Source organism: Helicoverpa zea, chromosome 25 (genome assembly GCF_022581195.2).
Source record: "Helicoverpa zea isolate HzStark_Cry1AcR chromosome 25, ilHelZeax1.1, whole genome shotgun sequence".
Classification (NCBI taxonomy): domain Eukaryota; kingdom Metazoa; phylum Arthropoda; class Insecta; order Lepidoptera; family Noctuidae; genus Helicoverpa; species Helicoverpa zea.
The window spans coordinates 3,629,709-3,650,380 of record NC_061476.1 but is presented as its reverse complement, the minus strand read 5'-3'; the positions used below and the strand labels follow the sequence as shown (position 1 = coordinate 3,650,380).

At 34.1% G+C, this 20,672-nt stretch overlaps 1 protein-coding gene across 27 annotated transcripts in view; it reads right to left on the bottom strand.

Annotated features, from left to right (window-relative positions):
• LOC124642637 (calcium-dependent secretion activator) overlaps positions 1-20,672 on the bottom strand; it is a 53,132-nt gene that overhangs the window by 15,439 nt on the left and 17,021 nt on the right. For 8 of the 27 annotated variants that reach the window (XM_047181164.1, XM_047181158.1, XM_047181168.1 and 5 more), the window contains exons 2-19: positions 13,279-13,358; positions 12,669-12,761; positions 11,958-12,051; positions 11,375-11,492; positions 10,961-11,128; positions 10,201-10,385; positions 9,907-9,992; positions 7,617-7,625; positions 6,727-6,884; positions 6,134-6,214; positions 5,867-6,036; positions 3,242-3,398; positions 2,830-2,951; positions 2,258-2,402; positions 1,776-1,882; positions 1,266-1,441; positions 823-867; positions 125-301 (exon numbers count right to left, since the gene is read on the bottom strand). In XM_047181164.1, coding sequence (XP_047037120.1) covers positions 125-301; positions 823-867; positions 1,266-1,441; positions 1,776-1,882; positions 2,258-2,402; positions 2,830-2,951; positions 3,242-3,398; positions 5,867-6,036; positions 6,134-6,214; positions 6,727-6,884; positions 7,617-7,625; positions 9,907-9,992; positions 10,201-10,385; positions 10,961-11,128; positions 11,375-11,492; positions 11,958-12,051; positions 12,669-12,761; positions 13,279-13,348 — 2,161 coding nt within the window. In that variant the 5' untranslated portion in view covers positions 13,349-13,358. Of the gene's footprint in view, positions 1-124; positions 302-822; positions 868-1,265; positions 1,442-1,775; positions 1,883-2,257; positions 2,403-2,829; positions 2,952-3,241; positions 3,399-4,469; positions 4,479-5,866; positions 6,037-6,133; positions 6,215-6,726; positions 6,885-7,616; positions 7,626-9,906; positions 9,993-10,200; positions 10,386-10,960; positions 11,129-11,374; positions 11,493-11,957; positions 12,052-12,668; positions 12,762-13,278; positions 13,359-20,672 lie in introns of all 27 variants that reach the window. The other 19 variants (XM_047181170.1, XM_047181182.1, XM_047181184.1 and 16 more) reach the window with 17 other exon arrangements.

The window sequence follows — 20,672 nt, the reverse complement described above, 5'->3', positions numbered from 1 at the left end:
ATATGATGCGATATACATTCACTGGGTGTAAATTCAACGTAAGAAGCTCTGTTTCAGTTCATTCTTTTAAATGCCTTGAAGGTCAAAAAGTCCGATTTCTATAATGTAGCGAGCACCAACTCACCTCCCATAATTTTATGATGCGTATCAGACGTAGTAGGCGGCGTAGGCTTATGACTCTGTCCAGTAGCCCTATATAAGGCCATGACCCACAAATGACATTCATTCTCATCAGTGACTCCCATGAGAACCGACTCCCCGTCACGCACGGCGTTCATGAAGTATTTAGCACCCTCCAATTCTGCAAAAACACTGAGGGTAGTGATTTCGTAGTTTTTGCTGCTATTTATAGTATAGGAAAGATATTTTGGCATGAGTTGGAAATTAATTTGATAGTTCATATTTGGAAACTGTTCTCTCTGAAACAGTAGTTTTAAATAGAGCCTTTGATAGTGTAAGACCCACCGCAAACAGCAAACTTTTAGATGGTAGCTCGTGACATAGGGCTCATGAATGGAAGAGAATCTAATACCTATTCACTTATTAACTAATTAATAAACTTATTATTTAATAATAAGTTTTACTTTATTCATATTGGTCCAATAAATCAGTCGACACTTTAGTTTGCAGTCTGCTGGGGCTCTTAGGCACATACATTCTAATTGCACTTTAAAGTGTTATCTGGGTATCGAACCCATTAAAAACTAAAGCTTTGATTCCAAGTGGGTACTTTCTAAAGTGCAGATTTTAATGTAACAAGAGAGAAAATAGAAAGGAAAACTATAAATATAAAAGGATAATAATCACAAAAATGTTCATTACCTATTGTTTTCTTGTTTGCCTTACCTTGTCCGACGATCAGCTGAGCTGTAAAACAAAACAACATTTTAGTGAACTTTAAATATAACCTGTCAATAATTAAAAGATCCTTAGAATCTAAAATAGTATTGGAACATAGATTTTGTCCTTAATATAAAAATTGAAATATTTAAGCTTTTAATGAAGTTACTTGAATACTGATCCAAGCTAAAGTTATCTGAATTAACATGTATCAACATTCATCCAAGCCATCTTCAATCCTCAAGAATCAGAGAATCATCACAAAGATGAGATTACTTTGAGAGAGTCATTAGCAATACCTTATACCAGCTATTGGTATAAGGTATTGCTAATTATCAAAAATAGGTTCCTAAAGTGATATAAGGCTTTTAATCGAGACAGATCTTATTAATATTAGAAAGAATAAACAAGAATGAGTACTGTACCGCTTGCTAGCTCGATATAATCGACTGTGAATCCGTCGAGCTGCATCATTTCAGCCGGCTCCGACTTCTTGTCTTTGTACGAACATAAGGCAAACGTGTACTGGCTCACTTGAACGAGCACCATGTATCTACGCTTCCATTTGCGCCAAACATTCTTGCCTATTACATGAAGGTAACTGAAAATAAAACAAACATATTTTAAATATGACTAAAAAGGAGCTGCTAAAATTCAAAAGAATAGCATTGAAAATATGTGAAATTAATCAGATAATTAAAAACGACAATAGTTATTTTATTAGCCATTAGTTAGATAAGATTCAAACAAATGTATCGCACTTCGCACATCGCTCGGCTAATACGAGCACTCAATGGGAAGAATAATTGTTTGGATTTTACAAACGCATTTGATTTCGTGGATATAGCTGACACATACATACGTTTGGGAGTACCACAAGGTGTTATATTGGACCGTACGCATTTTTTACATAGAAATTTCAGTGTGATGCTTACCCGCAGTGTTTCATGTTAAGTGGCTTATCCATTCTGCAGGCAATCTTAATTCGCAAGTCTTGGTCTGGTAGATTTTTTGGTACTGTCATACGATGCCATTCAGGTGCCTGTGAACATAAAACAATTGATTAAAATATAAGAACTAAATAGCTAAATTAAGTAAGTAGTAAGCAATTTTGCCAGACGCCTGTTTACTCTCCTAATCTCCTTGTGCATTAATTTTTAACCTTTGTGAATGAAGGTTTTCAGACTTTACATCATAAAAGAATGTTAATTAACGGTTTCCTTCTTTGTATAACATTAAATTAAGGCACTGGATCGTTAGTCACTTTAAGAACATGTTTATCAAGAAGGGTGCACGTTTTGGGGGCTGTCTTGTGTACATTTCTGACTTTCGAAAAGTGCTGTTTTGCGGCCAAGTTCAAACTTGATAAAATCAATTTTATCATCAAAAAAATCTAAATTTGTCCTTTAATACTTACTTTGCTAGATAAAGGTGTCGGCCTAAGCACTACTTTCCCGAGTTCCTTATCTTCCAAGGCCAGTACTCCAGGGTTTTCAGTATACAGCTTCACCTTTACAGCAGGTAGCGGCTGTGTCGTACTGAAGTCACCTTGGGTATCCCACCTGGTCATTATACAAGGAATTAGGGATGTGATACATTAAATAAGTATGATTTAATGTATCACAAGTCTTAAAAAAACCTTTAAATATGTAAATATTATGTCTGAGGAACATAATATTTGTTTAATGCTTTTTTTTGATAAACATGGGATAAATCCGCAATTATGACATTTATATTTTATATTTTTGGCATCCACTAAAAACGAATTCAGTCTCCAGTCTGATTCAGCTGTATTGAAATAAAATATGGATCAACCAAGTCCTCAAAATAATGTAATCACTAGTCAGACTGTCATCTACCAATACTTTATACCATATTTCCCATCAGATATTGAAATCAGTATTGTGCTCAATTGTCCATTTGCTTATTTACTGTATGAGAAAGATCGTGAACAAGATTTTCAACCAAGTAATAGTAAAAGTAACTTACATAGGCTTAGAGGCTTCAGCTTGATCAGTCTGCAGTTTGTCCCCTCCCTCAACTTCCATAGTGCAATAAACTATTCTATTTGGTGCTAAAGACTTCAGACCTTTCACCTCCATTACAACCACCTAGAATGTGTTCAACATGGCAATATTATGAGATACATGCTACCGTGGTACATACCAGCCCTTGAAGAGCTACCATAAAATTAAAAAACAAACCACAACGAATGAAACAATGAATTAAGGAATCTTGACTGATTAAACACAATATTGAACTGTAAACGAGTATAATAAAGTAACTCATAATAGAACTGTGAAAGTAAATGAAACATCTGATGAAAACAAGTTTTAAGAAAAACAAAAGTCATTTGTTCGAGATTAACATAACGTGGTTCACCATAACTCTTCTAAGTTACCTCTATTTGGAATGTAAGCACTACATCCATTTTCGTGAGCTGAGTGTCCACATCACCACCGTCAGCTTCACCCGTCAGTTTGTTGGCAAGCGAGCCTTGCGATCTGAAACACAGCTGCTTACTCAACCTTGGACTCGGATCCGGTCCAGCGTTCGATCTAATCACCATCAAGCAACCATTTCAAAATACCACCACCAAATATATTTAACCCACATAAATTATTTCACAAACATTTAAAATCATTGATCATTGTTATGAATTACATGTTAGGAATGATATCCACAGTTTAAGGGAAGGAAGCGATCGTTACATTCACAAGCCCGTAGGAGTGATTGGTGGCATACATTATGAGATCCCATCACCGATACCAAGAATGATTAAGCATACAAAAGGGTAACATTACAAATACGTTGGAACACATTATCTATAACTAAAGTACTGGTAAAATGGCGTTAAGGTATTTAATGTGTAAAGCGAAATGTTAGATAATAGAGACTCCAGTTCATAAGCCAAGGAAAGAGGTCAAGAAAATAAAGTGAAAGACGAGGCAATAAATCCGATAGTGCACTTCCATGTCGAGTCTACTTCAGTCGATTTAACTTTGAGGGGTGAAGTTACTCAATCTATGCCACATAGTCTAGTGCTTTCAACTGGAGCCTCGTGATCGGTGTAATGAAATTTGTAAATAAGAAAGCGAAGCCCTACCGAAGCATGAAGCGTAGATCTAATATATTAAATGAAGTTATAGTTATAAAATTAGATAAACATAATAAAAAGGAGTAAAAATGTGAAACAAAAATTAAAGCTGTGGGGTATATTTAAAAGCTTACGACACTAGTTTTTACATTTGGGGCATTTTATCTACGTTTGTAATATTAAGCTGACGCTTAGGTGTTATTGTAGCTATTTAGACTAGAATTATAAAAATGTTCATCTACTTTTTAATTTACTATAAGCTTATTAAAGACTTCTGGCAGTGTTGTGGAAGCTTTAATAAATCCATTGTTGTCTTTTGCATTATGTTTAATAATTTCTTTAATTGGACCACTATTTTCTTTATCTAAATTATTAATGTTAGCAGTAAGCTCTACTCTAGTTTACTTTTACATATCTACAGTGGTCCGGTTGACAACATAAGGATTGCAAACTGTATCATTCATGTAGGGAATGTGTTGGGGTCCTGCTACACAAGACACGTGCTTTAAATTATCAATTCTGTACTCATTACTTGTACTTCCTTTAATATTACCGTCCGGTTATGTGCCAGGGACAGAAAAAACCAAATAGAAATCAACAAGTAGAAACAATGAATGTCTGGATGAACGTCTAAGGATATTATTGACTGTTAGAATGATTATTCTGTCTAATTTGTGTTCAACATTATGTGTGAAAGTAATGAAACCATTCCGATGATTAGTAACATTTGCCTCCATATGAGCATCTTTAATAACTTTTGTTTCGATTATACGAAAATAGATATTATTGGCAAATGTTACGAATGAAATACATTTGTTTGAACACAAGTAAGAAGATTTAGTTATGATAAGTTTGGTATGAAAATCAACGTTACATCCAGATGAGTATATCAGTCAAAACCAAACATTTCTAATAGTGAAGAAGATGAACAAGACATGTTGTTAGAACAGTTATTTAGTTGTTTTAATTATTAGTTATTTTCACAAATTATTCCAAATACGCCAAACATCCTCAGTAATTTTCTCACATATACATCATTAAATTGTATTTTCTCTAAAAATGTATAGCGTATTTGCTTTTTTGACGTTTGAAGTAAAACAAAAAATGCGTATCCTTTTCAATTTAGAATTTTGACTATCGTAACACAAAATTGAAAAGTTTACGTCCATATATGAATAACAGACACAGAATATTAGTACACATACATATCATTCATGCGAAGAATACACAAACAACACAAGACTTTGTAAGAAGTTGTAGCGCTTTATATAAAAATGTATATTCTTTGCATAGAACGCGCATTTTCATAAAACAGTATAGATTTTATGTAAGTGGGTATATAAATAGTTATCCAATTGAATTCAACATTCATTCAAGATAGATCAATCAAAGATAAAATACCGCTTAGCTGGCTTATGTAACGTCTTACATAACATGATCGAAAACCTAGCAAAAGAGATTTCTATACCAAAGAATGTCCGATATTAGTTTTTATCGTTGATCAATCATCAGCAAACATCGATCAAATTCAAATACAGCATTATTTGACAAACATCGACATTTATGGAATGAAACACTCATACTAAATAATTTTCAATTTTGTTTAGATATCTGCAATAGGATGCATTTGCAACTTTAAGAATTTGTAGATTCATTCATTACTGAAATGTCATTTGCAGGAAATTGTAACAGTTTAGGTACTTAAATCGGAATTTGTCCTGGAGCAGTCAAGCTTGCTAAAAAACAGTTTTAGCAGTTGGTAGATAACTTGCAATTATTGTTGCAAATGCATTCTCAAATTGTTGAAACAGAAATCTTTTCACACGTAAAGACATTTATAACATTTGGATATTTTCCCAAAACTTTCTCCGTGTGAAAAGCGAAACAAAAAAAAAGTCTTCTTTTTTACACCTATATTAAAACACTGACCTGTGATTATACCGCTTGATTTTATGTAGGCCATATTTGGAGTCGGCCCCGCCCTTAGAAACGGGCAAGGACTCCAAGTTGGCCATCAGGAGGTTGATAGACGACTTCAATTCTTCGATGTATAGCGACTCCATCTCTTTCAGCACGAACTTTGGCATTAGCTTGCGATTCTACAACATTATTATCATCAGTATCAACTTCAATAGTTTCTAATTTCATAGTTCTGGTCTTTGTTTGTTGAAGTTTTTTGCCAAAAACGTGTCTTACCTTTTCCATTTCGTTAACTTTTTGCATTCTTCCATCCAATTCTCTTCTGATAGCTGCCGCTTGTTCATCGGCTGAATCCAACTGTGAATATAATCCCTTTTGTTCATAATATTTTTAAAATATTCATGATCATTCTCAAAAAATCTATTCGCAGATTGAAATTAAGGAAGCTTTTGCTCTCGCATTTCAAATATGTAATTACTCCAGTACATAAATCAGCCAATTTCAAACAATATTTTATTCAAGCCCATTTAATTAACCTTCAGATAAGCTTAATTATTAGCGATCACAAAGTAACACGAATGCTTTGATGTGAATTAGGAGCTTCAAAAGAATTCTATTTTGGGACCTTGAGCTTAAGTATGCCTTCACAATGAAAGGCTTCTCGGAATCTGTCACAATTTTGACGGAGGAAAAATTGAAACATTTATTTAGCCTCAATCACCTTTTTTGAAGATACAGTATTAAAAATTTATAAAAAGCACAAAGAACCAATTAATCTTCAACAGCTAGTATTGTATACGTTAGACTTTTCTAACGATTATGACGATATCATAACAGAAGAAAGTCTAGACTCAAATAAGGATACTTACAAGAAGAGCATTGAAAAGCAACTGGTGCTCAAACTTCTTGACTCCGAGGATCTGTTGGAACATATCGTAGAGCTGTTCTTTGCTGAGGATGCATTCAGCGTTGAGGCTCTGCTGCTGCGCGCGTGACGGTCTCTTCGACTCGTCGTCTCCAGGAATGCCTGAAGGTGGACTTGTTCTTACGATACTTGGTAAAATTGGGATGAAAACTGGACGTTTTTGTGTAGATATTAAAACAAGAGAATCGTAGGAGAATCAAAATATTTATGTAGAGGAAAAAGTACATATGTGTCACGTCAATTGTGAACACGTTCAGATTACAAATGGAAATTGATACGTAATTTATCTAAGATCCGTTCAAGTTATTTCAAAATGCTGCTTTGCCTAAGAATAAAAAACACAGTTGTGGTGTACTTAACACTGAAAGCCAAGATTGTGATTTAAAACACATCAAATCATGCAGTGCGCTTATTGTTAAACTTACCTTGTAAATCCATAATCCTATACGTAACAAAATGTTAAAAATATTTATAAATGTGTTTTTTAAACAACCGCGTGTAATTGTAAAGTTTATAAATGAAATGCGGATGATATAAATGAATGTTATGCTGTGGTTGTTGTTAGTATGAAAGATCGATAGAAAATTATTCTTGTATGTAAAGCGTTTTATTTAAAAAATATAACAGACGTTGATTTGAATAACGTTAAAGTAGAGATAATTTTGAAAAAGGAATGGGGCAGTGATTTATTTTTTAAAACCTTCGGAAGTATCCATTTTGCAACTATATTTTTTCTTGATGTACAACAAATACTAAAATCAAGCAACGGCACAAGACGTAAGCGAAATTATGGAAAAAAGGAAGGAAACAAATGAAAATCTTGTCGAGTGATACCTGTTATTCCTGTTCAGGATGTGTGAGAGAGACATGTCGTGAGAGAAAGGGAAAGAAACACAGACAGTGAGACAGACACAGGCACACACATTTTCAGGTACATTTAGTTATAGGACCAGTGTTTTGCAAACTTGTCATTGACGCTAATTTTGATAAGCACACTTTTGATGACCGAAATGACGTCGAGTCACTGGTAGTCAAAATTTATTCCGAAATGTCACAAAGGTGTGCTTACATCAGTTTTAGGACATTTACATTCTACATTACCTATACAAACGGTTGCATTTACATGGTAAAGTTTGTTGACTGTTTACAAGTAGGTACCAATTTTACGGTATCGGACTTTCATTATATTAGTCTATTAAATTCTTATTAGGAAAACAACCAACAAACTTATTTGCATTGTACCATTTTGCTTATAGTTAATTATCGATTATATTTACGACATCGATCATTATAATGTTAGATGCCACCTAATAAAAACTTTAGTGTGATCAGACCAGAAGGTTTAATTTGCAAAATGCTACAATAAACCAAAAATGATCCTATTTTGAGAATGGTTGATAAAATACATACACGGGATCATCATATTTCATACAAAATGGAGATTCGTCAATAAGTTGATTAGTACCTTAGTATATCTAAAAGATAGATTAATAACATATTTAACAACCAATAAAACATGTCATTTTATAACGAACTCAAGTAAAAATGGTGATCTTAAGAAACCCCACGATATTAATATTAAAATGTTTCTGAAATAAAATAAATAAAAGATAGATATTGAACTTGATGGCTTTTTGATTAAAAATAACTAAGTTGTCACTACCGCACACAGATCATATCATATCTTTGTGTCTACGGAGCCAGGCAATGTAATTTTGAATATCTTAAATAAAACTAATGTAATCAGTTTCGTTCAGAGCTCAACAGTTTATATATGTAGTTTCAACAGTTAATTATCACACAGTGAAAAGTTAACCAGCATCCAAGTATTTAAGTAATCCAATCAAACCGATTACTTTTGGAACCAATAATTTGGTATATCTGCGGCAGTCTAGCGATACAAATTGATACGAATTTTCGCAAATTACCTCGCGCTCTGGGAGATTGTTAATATATTTATTACATTTCCTCGGATCTAACTCTTGTCCAAATAAATTCATTTATGCTTTTATTCTCCGTTGTGTCTTCTATAAAAATGACACAATTTTTGTTTCCTTTCTTCAGAAATATCTTAGAGAAGATAGATATATATTTTTTCGTGATCTTAGAGAATTAGTAAATGTACAACCAATTTTAGGTCAGGTTAAAGACCCTGGTAGTCAGGCTCGCGTAGACCCAAGCGCTACACAAACATTCAAAGGCACATTGCAAACTTAAGCACATCAATATCTGATGCGTCATACACTGCGGCATGCTCCCGATCCTTCACTCCAAACTTAGCTGCCGTCAACGAGAAGAAATTTCTTCAGAAAAAGAAGACAAGTAACTATGTAGTTGTTAAAACAACACCCTATTACCGAAATTGTAGAGACTTATTTAGGGCATCCCAAAATCAAACCTCTCTAAAATTCATAAATTGATTTGATTTCCACTAAATTGGCAACTAAAGGATTAATTAGAAATCAAATCAATTTTATAATTAGAGTATTTGTAAATAGCTTTGGAAGTCGGCGTTAAGCTGTAGGCGTGTCATGAACAGGCGTTTCATTATTTACATTCGTTTCATCAATAAAGTATCTGATTTCTTTTCGCCTACATTGTCCATTAAGAAGTTCGTTTTCTTCTTAGAATATTTGATCTTCTTTACCCACTAATTCATGTTTATTTCTGTACGTTTCTGTAATGGTATTGTTATTGTACTGAGAATTGTTTTTGTAATGTTCAGTAATAACCTTGATCGTGAATAAAGGACAGTTCACTTCTCAAGTTTGTTAAACTTTCCGGAAAATCTTTACAAATATGTACGTTTGAAGCATTAGAAATGAAGGAAATATAGTTAGTTCGAAGAAATTCTTTTTCGTTTTCGTCAACTTTAGCTTTTACCTTTGAGAAAAGCGAACTTTCTGTTTTGCAAAAATTCCAGTTATGATTCTAATCATTTTACCTAAAATTTTGATGAATTACATGATTTAATTAATACATTTTTTTACTTAACCAATTTATTTTTAATATTACTTAGTATTAGTACCTCAACAGCTCTTTAAAAGAACCTTAGTTTTTAAATTATGTTCGCTCTTCTCAACTTACTCCACTTTTAAAGTTTTAAATAGATCGTGACACTTACCTGTACCCTTCATGATACAGTCAAACTTTGCCAACCACGATGATAGAACTGTTTCTTTACTTAATCCATCTATTTCTGGGAGAGACCTGTAAAACATATGTCTTAGTACGAGTTTTATACAGAGGGAGCCGAATAGAAAATATGTAGAAGTCGAGGAATTTAAAAACCAATGATGATGTCTTGAAAATGAAGTCGTAGAATTTAGAGATTCCAATTGGACGGTTGATCTTGCAATGATGAATAATAATTAAAATGTCCTCCGGCATGCAATGCCAAATTGAGATCTACCCTAACATTCCAAACCTGACTCTCTTCTCGATGTTGTTTCTGAAAACTTCACGGAAGTCGTGGTGGGAGCAGGCCCCTGACTTGACCATCTGTTCCACTCTCTCCGACTTGAGAAACACGTCATGATAGGACTGTACTGCATTCTGGAATGCTTCGTCTGCCAGTATTTGTGTCTCACCCTTGAGGAAGGCCTGAAGAATGACAATTTTACTTACATATGCTCACCCAAATCTAACAGCAAAACTATTCGAGCTAAAACGGGAAAGACATAAAAGTCGGTGAGCCAGTACGTTTATTACCAAATAGACGTATGATATCCGCTATGCTAGGATTCCGTACCATAATATCGGAAACGTATAAATCGTAAATCTTTCCAGAGATACTACGAATATTCACTGTAGCTTATGTTGTTCTAGTATTCTTTTTTATATTTTCTACTATACTTTTAGAAAATAAAAAGGAAAAAAATACTTAGAGAAACTTTATGATCCATTGTGGAAAAATACTGTTCAAGAAAGCAAGGAAAAAGCTTTGTTACATAGTATTCTTGGAGATTTTAGAAAAACTAAGCGCTGTTAATCTTTTGTAAAATATCGTTTAGGTAACCTCAAGAGCTTCAACCTATTTTCAGAAGAGTTTTTAAAATAAAATTACTAAGCCATCAGGAACTTCGATAATTTTGTTTAAAATACTTCTTAAGCTGGCGTTAACATATTTTTTGTTCATAAGGATAATTTACTCGTTGGAAATTATGTTGTTATCTTACCTGAAACCGAGCTTGAATAGTTTCTAGTTGGTGCGGAGTGAGCTTCGTGTGTCTTCTAGTCATATCTGTTGGCTGTTTCGCGTTAAAAGGATGAGCGATACACCGAGATACAAAAACGTATAGTTGAATACGGCGTTTCTTGTCTTCCTCTAGCTTTTCGATTTTTTCCTAAGAAAAACAACTAGTTTAATAAAATTTCCTACTTAAGACAGTTAATTGCAAATACATCATTTATAAATAAAAGCACATAATTTTAAATGAAGTATTGTAAATGTGTGCTATACATTAATATAATATGTTAAATACTTCAAAACTGGTACATTCTTACAACTTTACATCATCGCCATTCAAGTTTTGATTAAAAATATTAAAATTAAAACAATTCGTCAATTTAATATTAAAACCTAAACATACCTGGGGATCCTGATCCTTGTCAGAATGGCTAGCACCAGATGGACTTGGTGAAGGTGCTGGTGCCTCCCCCGAACTCGCACTTCCAGTCGACGTCCTGCGCAAGAATGATCTACTCGATCTATAGCATTAAGTCATCAATGTATATGAAATTCGTCTTTACACACAGACATGGTAACTTGTTTAGTGTATATGTCCTTTCTTCCATTTATGTAACTTTTGCGTATTTACACAAGTATATTTCAATTAGTCAGTGTATATAGACTTATGGTTATGCTTGACACTACAAACTATTAGCACTATATAAATTTGATAATAACCATAAGCGAGATCAGAAGCACTAGTTAGAATATTAATGTAAATATTCTACAGCAAATCTAAACTTTCCGTTTGATTTATTAATTGAAATTGATTTTCACATACTGATTTCTAATTAACTAGTTTAATAGGGTATTTTCTAAAGGTTTCAGGAACGGGAAAGGTCAAGGCAATTACTTCTAAAGTAGCATTAAACCTTTCTAGAATGTGTCGTGAATGGAAATGGACGTGAGTTATAAATTATTTTTGTGATAGTTTAGGTACTTACGCATGAGGGGGTGGTGCTAGGGCCGCAGCCTCTCTCTGTCTTGTGGCAGGATGCAGAGGTGCTGCTAACGGTGCCGTTGTTAGTGGACTTGGACCTTTAGAACAATATTCTTTATTGAAAGGCGTAAAACCTTTGAAATGTATGTAGGATCACAGGTAAAGACAACGTGACAGTAATGGAAAATTTTATAAGGAAACACAATTACGTAAATAGATAATCAATACATGTGCCTTCTGTTATCAGTGAACATTTACCCTTAACTGTGAAATTTTAATTATGTTAATAAACATTGAAAGTACACATTTTTTTTTTATAAAATATTATCTAGAACCGTGCACGGTTCTGAGTATAAAATGAATAGGAAATCATAAGCCTGGTTTCTTCTCTAGTCTAGACGAACAATAGAAGGCATACGGTTGAACTATGACTGAATGAAAACTTTCATAGTTGAGTTATTTCGTACTATTGAATACGAATACAATGGACGTTTTGTTGATTATGACAAATTCAAAGTTTATTTCTGCTTCCACTCTAGAGGTACTAGAACTTGATATATTAATGAAATTGTTTCAACGAAATCAATCAATAACTTGACGAACCAGGATAGAACCCTCTGGCAAGGAATGATCAGGACAGTCGACCCCAATTGAAATGAGATAAAACTAAGCAAAAAAAGAAAGAAAGATAAATAAATAAAATGGTCTACTTCACCTTTACCTGGCAGACCGGCTGTTGATCCTCTAGGCAGTTCTGGTTTCCCTCGCACTGATGGTCTTCCACCCGCCAGGGAACCGGGTGGCATAACTGTTGTAAGAAAAGTTATTTATGGAAGTATCATGTAAGGTATGAGGAACTTTACACGTGTATTCCCGGGTGGAGGTAGAAGTACGAAAGTTATATTTTACTTTAGGCTCAACTTGGCTTGGTACTGAAGTCTTCTTTTTCACACACACACACGGTCGGTTAGCCCCATGGTAAGTTATTAATTAACTTGTGTTATGGATACACAACTGATAAACTACATATAGCTACAAATATACATATTTATAAATACATATTGTAACACCCAGACCACGACCAACAAGCATGCTCATCACACAAATGTCGACCGAACCGGAAATCGAACCCGGGACCTCAGATTCGGCAGTCCGGCTTGGTGACCATTGCGCTACAGAGGTCGTCTTCTATGTACATACTTACAGTAATGACAGCATAAAAACATGGATAAATACTAGTTGATTATTCAAGAATGGGGTGACCTTTATTAAGTATTTTTATCTTTATCTTGTTAATTTATCTTAAGTGTTGCTCTACTACTCACTAGGTAATTTAGAGGGCTGTTTCTTATGTTCATCCTCACTGTCTTCTTCGGAGGAGCTTGGATCAATCATGTTGCTGCTTCTGTTGGAAAATATTTTCATACATTATGCATACATTATGTAAATAATCATCAAAAATCTTTTTTATATAACCAGTGACACATCTGCTAATCTTATTACATGTGTTTTCAAAAACAATAACGTTTTCATTTCGTAAGATATCTTCTCATCCAAACGAAGATAAAATGTCGCAATTCTTAAAAAAGAAAGGAACATACCTAACTTTCTTGACTTTAAACATTGCTTTTGCTTACAAATCATACTAAAGTTCAAAAGCCAGAGCTATCGCCTATAAAGCAAGACTGAATGTCAAATACATCAATTTATAATACATACGGAGTATGAAATATAAAATGTCGGGCAAAATACTACGCTATATTGTCCTGGTTACCAACCTCATGAATAATTTACCAGGCTCACACACCCATTATGTCTCACTATGCTTGAATTACTTTTCATATCTATGCATGAGCATTGAGCAGTGAAAACCCATTGGGTTTATGCAAAAATATAGCAAAATGTTTATTACGTCGAATGATAGTCAGTAGCTCTATGTTCATTCCTGTATTAGATCAGAATGATAAATCCAATATACCTACGTTTCCAATATACTTAGTAGTAAAATATCTATTCAGTAACTAGGCTAACCGTAAAACTCGGATACAATCGGAACAATAATTATACTGTTTTATTTAAAAAAAATAGTTAGTATTTCCTCCCGTCAGTGTTAAAAAATCCAGGATGTTACTAGTCTTCAATTTAATCAATATTGTTTTTTGTCTGGAATCTGTAAGAAATCGTCTTTTTAGAACTGACTTCAGTATCATTAAGTGACGAGGAAAATACATGAGCCCGAAATCCTACTCTATCAAAGCGCCCCAAAGATGTATCGAACACTAAATTATTCATCTTGATGACATTACATTAATCCCTATCTCTCAGGGTATCTCTTAAATAATGTATTACACCCTATTTCATATTCAAATTAATTTACAATAGATGGGTTTCTCAATTTTCTATATTTATAATGATTATAATCTTCATTCAGTGTGATTTTTTCCGGAGCTTATTATTTTGAAGTGCCTATTTCGTTGTCAGCTATTTTCCGTCGATTCTCTTTGATGACATACAAAGATAAGAAATCAATATCCGAGGCTTTTGTCGAATTTATTTTGACTCATTTTGAAGTGAGGATGTTTTTATTAACGGTATTAATGCTGAGATTGCTAATTCTGTTTGTGAATTTATTCACCATAACCAGAGTCCGTTACAAAGTTACTTTGTCGAAAATAATATTTCGGTATCATATTAGACAATTGGTGAAATCACAGGCTTTAGGAAAACGAACTCTAGTATTGTTGACATAAAGGCGACAATCGTTTGTGAAATGGCAGATTGCTTCTCGACCCCTCGTGCCTACAGTTCCTCGTTTCTCTTAATAATGCTGTCCATTACCATAAAATGCCGATCCAATATCTAGAGGATTCAATAAATAGGGCCACAGTCGGTACAACTGAAGCTATCGTATTCAATTGCATTCAATAGAATGAATGCAAATAAAAAGAAAGGCAGACTAAGCCTTAGGAAGCACTGAGGCTCAATTGAAAGACGCCATTGCGTCGTTATTGCTTTTAATTATTGTACCGTTTTTATTTCCCTTTATTCGTTTATTCAAGGGATATCGTTAATTATTTTCATTGATATTAAAATAAGAGATGAATATTAATACCTTCGTTATCATGTCGTCTCTCCAAAAATAAACAGGAAAATTTTCGTGTGCAATAAAATATTCATGGTCCGAAAGTGGTGTATCTGTTCCATCATTAAATTATTAATAGTGGCAACTGTTTGAAGCTAAACGGAGGATTCCATTTCAGTGAGCATTTTCATATATCTACAAAGGTATAATCTCTATACCATGTTATAATATAATAAAGAGGAAACGTTTTTTTGTTTGTTTACAGGCTCCGAATGCACAGGACCAATTTGAAAAATATTTTAATATGGTAAGTAACTATTTTCCTGAGCCTATGTTAGCTATATCTTATCACGGTACAAGCAATAGGTCTTACGGGACGCGGGTGAAACTGTGGGAAAGCGGCTAGTATTTTATAAATGGGTATTCCTTTAAAGTCGAATCCTACAAATAATTAATTATTCAGAAGAGAACGTTTGTTTCATTGTTCCGAGTAGAAAATCAGAGTAGCCAAAGTTGTTTGTAAGGGCACCTAATCTGTACAGAGGTCAAAAAGTTCAGTCGGAAGGATGCTAAGTTCAGGAAATATATTGTTGCGCAACAATTAAGAATTAATTGTTTCGGCTCGTTACCCTTTTAATGTCATTAAGAGAGAGAAAATAGATAACTTTGAAATTGACTTAATGTCCATTCATGTTATTTCTTTAACCATGGGCCGACCTTTTAATACAATGCAAATTTTTAGTCGATCGATAGTTTAATCAGACTCATAAATCAGTATGGAGATGATTGGTAGTCTGCAGTAATAGAAATGGAAGACAGCACAAAATATCATTAGAACGAAAAATCCTAATATTGGACCATAGTAGACATTATACACAGTTCAGCTTTAATTGCAAACGGTCATACAAGTAGAAGCGATGACGAAATCATGCCATGATATAAAACAAAATCATAGATACAACACATTTCATAATTTTCTATAAATGGTTTTGCGTAAAGCAACAACCTTTGTAAATTACGGTGGTGTCAAAACGTTAAATAATATTGTTCTATCAAAACACTACTATTAAAACTCGTAATAAAACAAAAGGCGGTATTTGATGTAGAGTCTTGAAATATCTTTATTTTCTTTCAATTACTCGTTCCCTTTGTATTCGCAATATTTGTTGTTCATAGCGACTCGCTGAAAATAATCAAGGAATACGTATTTATTTGCAACAATGGAACGCTGGCTGTTATTTGCTGTTTTATCCCAATCTCCGTTTATTTTCTAGAGACAAAGGGGTTGCACTTGGATAAGGTTTTAATACGTTTATTATGTAACAATGGAAAAATATTTTGAATGCAATATAAAGCAGAAATGATAAAGATTTTTTTGGATCATTTGCAATAACAAGATAAACGTTCGTTCAAGGAGCACATTTATTTAGCAGCTATAAAATAAACCATCAATAGACGAAGGAACTTAGATCTGAAACTTATGTTACAGAAGCGATTGATTTCTAAACAAAGGTTTGACAAGTTCCACGACATTTCCCAGTTCATAGAACCTAAAACCTCGTTTAACCTACCGATTTCATAAAAACTTTCGGTGTAATCGTCTCTTTGGTTAAGACATGGGAGCCAGTCAAAACTGCCATAGATTTACGGCTAAAGTCTCACCGAACATGCCACCTCATATAATACAAATCTCAGATTCAAATAGAAACCAGAGAGTAGATAAGTACAAAAGGCTCATACATTTCCACCTCCATGCAAGGGTCAACATAATCTCCCGCACAACAAAAACTTACAGGACAATAGCAACAAAGAAAATTACTGAAATGTCGCACCGCAAGGACGTGGAAAATTTCAAAATTCAGCGCACTTTATTTAAGGGTTAACCCTCGTCTAGATGAAACATGTTTCAACATTCATTAAGGAATGTTGTAGTTGTTTTAATGTTTAAAATGGGCTGAATGCTTTAAGTACTCATGTGAATGTAAATACCTACCTACGTTTTTTTATATGCTGGTTAATATTCGGCATATAATAGCAATAGTCTTGAAACTGGACTATATCTATAACGGAAAATCATATGAAAAGACCACAGAAAACATTAAATATAAATATATAAATATTTTACACTAACTGTCAGTGAAAAAATGTCCTTCATTTATATTCCTAATCCCGTGGAAACTACTTTTTATTGAAATCAGTTAAGGAATTTTGTCGCACCTTGATTTAGACAAACAGACAAAGTTACTATCGCATCTGTAAGGATTCAATATAACAATATTTTTAAGGATTTAGAAGGATTTCAGTATCTGAAGAACTACAATACCAGCTTCAGTATATAACTGACTCGAACTCGTAAAGACTTTATTCTATTTTCATATCAGTTGAGTTCGCATGGCTTCCTCATATAATACAATTACTATTGTTATTTACTATAATATATTATTTGCTTTCATTGTACATTCCTCTATATTTAAGTTTGTATTATTATACCTACTATTTAACCATATTACCTAATGTAACGTTAGTATTTTTAGGGACCGCCGATATGATTTTTTTATACCTAAATTAACGCAATTTACCAACTATGCTTTTGTTTTACATTAAGCTGCCTTAGTTATTCAGAAAATGGTCTATCAATTTGAATCCTTGTACAATTCTAAGAATTTGAGCGGATTGAATTTCAAGAAAATAAAGGAGCCGTTTGACCTCCAAAAACATCTTTATTATGACAATTAGAAAGATTGGATCCCTAAATTTTGCCCGGAATTCGGTTTCTGGCTCCAAAAATTTATTGGGCGAGCGGAGAATAGTTTCGACCCTACATTTGGTCGCAGATGCGAACACAAATTGCTTCGGTTTTGCGTTTTGCTCAGACCAAAGTACGTTTAACAATTACCACGATGAAATTATTAAAGTAATTCACGTAACTTTTGGTATTATTTGTTCAAAAGATCCACCATATAATATTTATTTTTAGACATTGAAAAATGAAATGTTTGTACTTAGATAGGTAAACGATTAAGAAAGGAGTAGAGTCTTATTAATTCTCCGAATCCGTTATTTTTCTAGCAAGATTATCTTGATCACTTTTCTATACATTAAGCCGTTTTTACCCCTATTCTTCTATTTCTTTCAAGCTTTCTTCATATTCCTCTTAAACTTTTAGTAGCACCGTGCTGAAACCCCTTAAATTCTCAACAGGCTTACATAATTCAACGAATAACTTAGACGTAAATGAGCTGCCATTTTATGTTCAAGGCTAAACCGCTGTCATAGCCTAATAAATCACGCTATGCATACACCCGCTCCGCTTTGGAGACGCTCGCAATCCGCTAGTATGATAAGGCCCTTACCCGCACTCTATAGAATAGACTAAACAGTCGGCCGAAAGTTGACCCGATGGTGTGCAAAATTACCTATATATTTTTTAAGAAAATATCGATTCTAATCAAATTCTCAGTTGGTCTGATACCGGCTAAATACCTGATCTTTGTAATGTTCGTACTACCATTCATCTTCATATTGATTCAAGAGCCCAAACCAACTATGGATCGACTAAAATTTTGCAGTACGTATCAAAGAATATTCTTAGGTATAGGAATCTTAGGTATAGGAGGTCTAGTATATATTTCGAGTGGTTTTTATGACTGTGAATGGTCTACATATTGATACACAAAACATAGAAAGAGAACACTGTTTCCAAGTGAAGAGCTCAGATTCCCAATTAGTATAAATAAAAACCACTTGAAAGCTTGGAAAATTTTCAACGTTTATATCTATAAATAGTTGAAGTTCGACTAAGGTTATTGCGGATTAAAATTAGACAAATAAGACCCTTAAAAAGAGGTTCGAGACAAATTGTTAGATTTTTTCTCCATTGTATTTTTAACGAGGATACAACAAGCTTTGTTAGGTTATCAGAACAATAAAGCATCATAACTTTTTTTAAATAAGTAAGAAGATTACAGTATATTATGCCTTATTAAAATTGGACATCATCATACCTATTAGGGATCTATCAGACAGACAGCGGTCAAGCAGTCAGTTCTGAGTTCGAGCTCTACTACTAGGTACTACTTCTACTTGACTGACGCGGTCAGAATGCCTCCTCTCCCTGTCTGATAGATCCCTTAAGTCGAGCAGCATTAATATTATTCTTTGATCCAACGTCTTACTGAAGCATATGTTTAAATTGTGGAGTTTCTCACTCCTGTTTAGGGAGATTCAACACAATCACTATATTCACACATATGCTTTATTAAATAAAGCTATAAAAGATAATGTAAGCAACTATGTTCTTAGCTTTTATATTATACCTACCCAGCCTCCTATCCCCTCTGTAACGTGACGAAAGCCGCAATATTGTCATTAGTGACGTAACGCCATAAGTCCTACTTTTTACGGTACCTCTGGGAAGCTTGAACAAACAAGGCGCTTCTGTTGTTGTTACTCTCTGTCCCATGTACACAACGAGGAAAACATGATACTTACTTTTATTTATTTTTTATCTCGGACGATGCAGGTACAAAAGCTCATTAGCACCTTTTTTTATTGTTCCCTATGAATAGGTAAAACTGGTTGGAAAATAATTATGTACTGTGAAAAAATAAGGAGCCGAAAAATTCTTTGGACCAATCTATACCTAATATTAATAAATAATGAGGAAACATATTTTTGTTTTATTTTTGTTTGTACAGTCAACTTCAGGTCAGTGGTAACAGTTTTATAGAAAAATCGTACTTATTACTATTCAGTTAAGGTGCATGACAGTTACCACTGATGTGCAGTCTACCGTACTCGGTAAGTAAAGGCACCGAAACTACTGAACTGAGTAGAAAAAATATTTCACTGGAAAGCTACACGCTTTCCCAAGTAACATAGGCTATATTTTATCCCGGTACAGATAGTAGTTTCCACGGGACGCGGGATACCACGGGAAAACGGCTAGTAAGATAAAAGCGGATAATGAAACGCCTTTCTTTCCCATTTCTCGTTTATTTGATTTTCTTATAAGAGCACAAGTTGTAAACGAATAACAAAAGTTGTGTTCCACAATATCCCACGGGGATGCAACAAACTTTCAACACTGGTTGGCTTCAACGCCATCCCCTAAAGATTGGTCTGCGAAAAAGGGTACCTACGTGTCAGGTTATCTCCTATGGGGGATAATTTACAGTTCCGCGTTATATAATGGCTACATCTCATTAGCTACTCCATCCATCCTCCGAGCCTTTTTCCCAACTATGTTGGGGTCGGCTTCCAGCCTAACCAGATGTAGCTGAGTACCAGTGTTTTACAATGAGCGACTGCCCTATCTGACCCCCTCAACCCAGTTACTCGGGCAACCCGATACCCCTTAGTTAGACTGGTGTCAGACTTACTGGCTTCTGACTACCCGTAACGACTGCCAAAGATGTTCAATGACAGCCGGGACCTACAGTTTAACGTGCCATCCGAAACACAGTCATTGGTGTCTAAGATATCCTTAGAAAGTATATACAAACTTGCCTGACCTGGAATCGGACTCAACATCTCATTAGCTGCAGTACTACAATTATAAAATACTAAGTGTTCTACGCAGTTTTTCTCGGATCCCGGAAAAACTTCTTCCCGTACCCGAATAAAATATGGCCCATG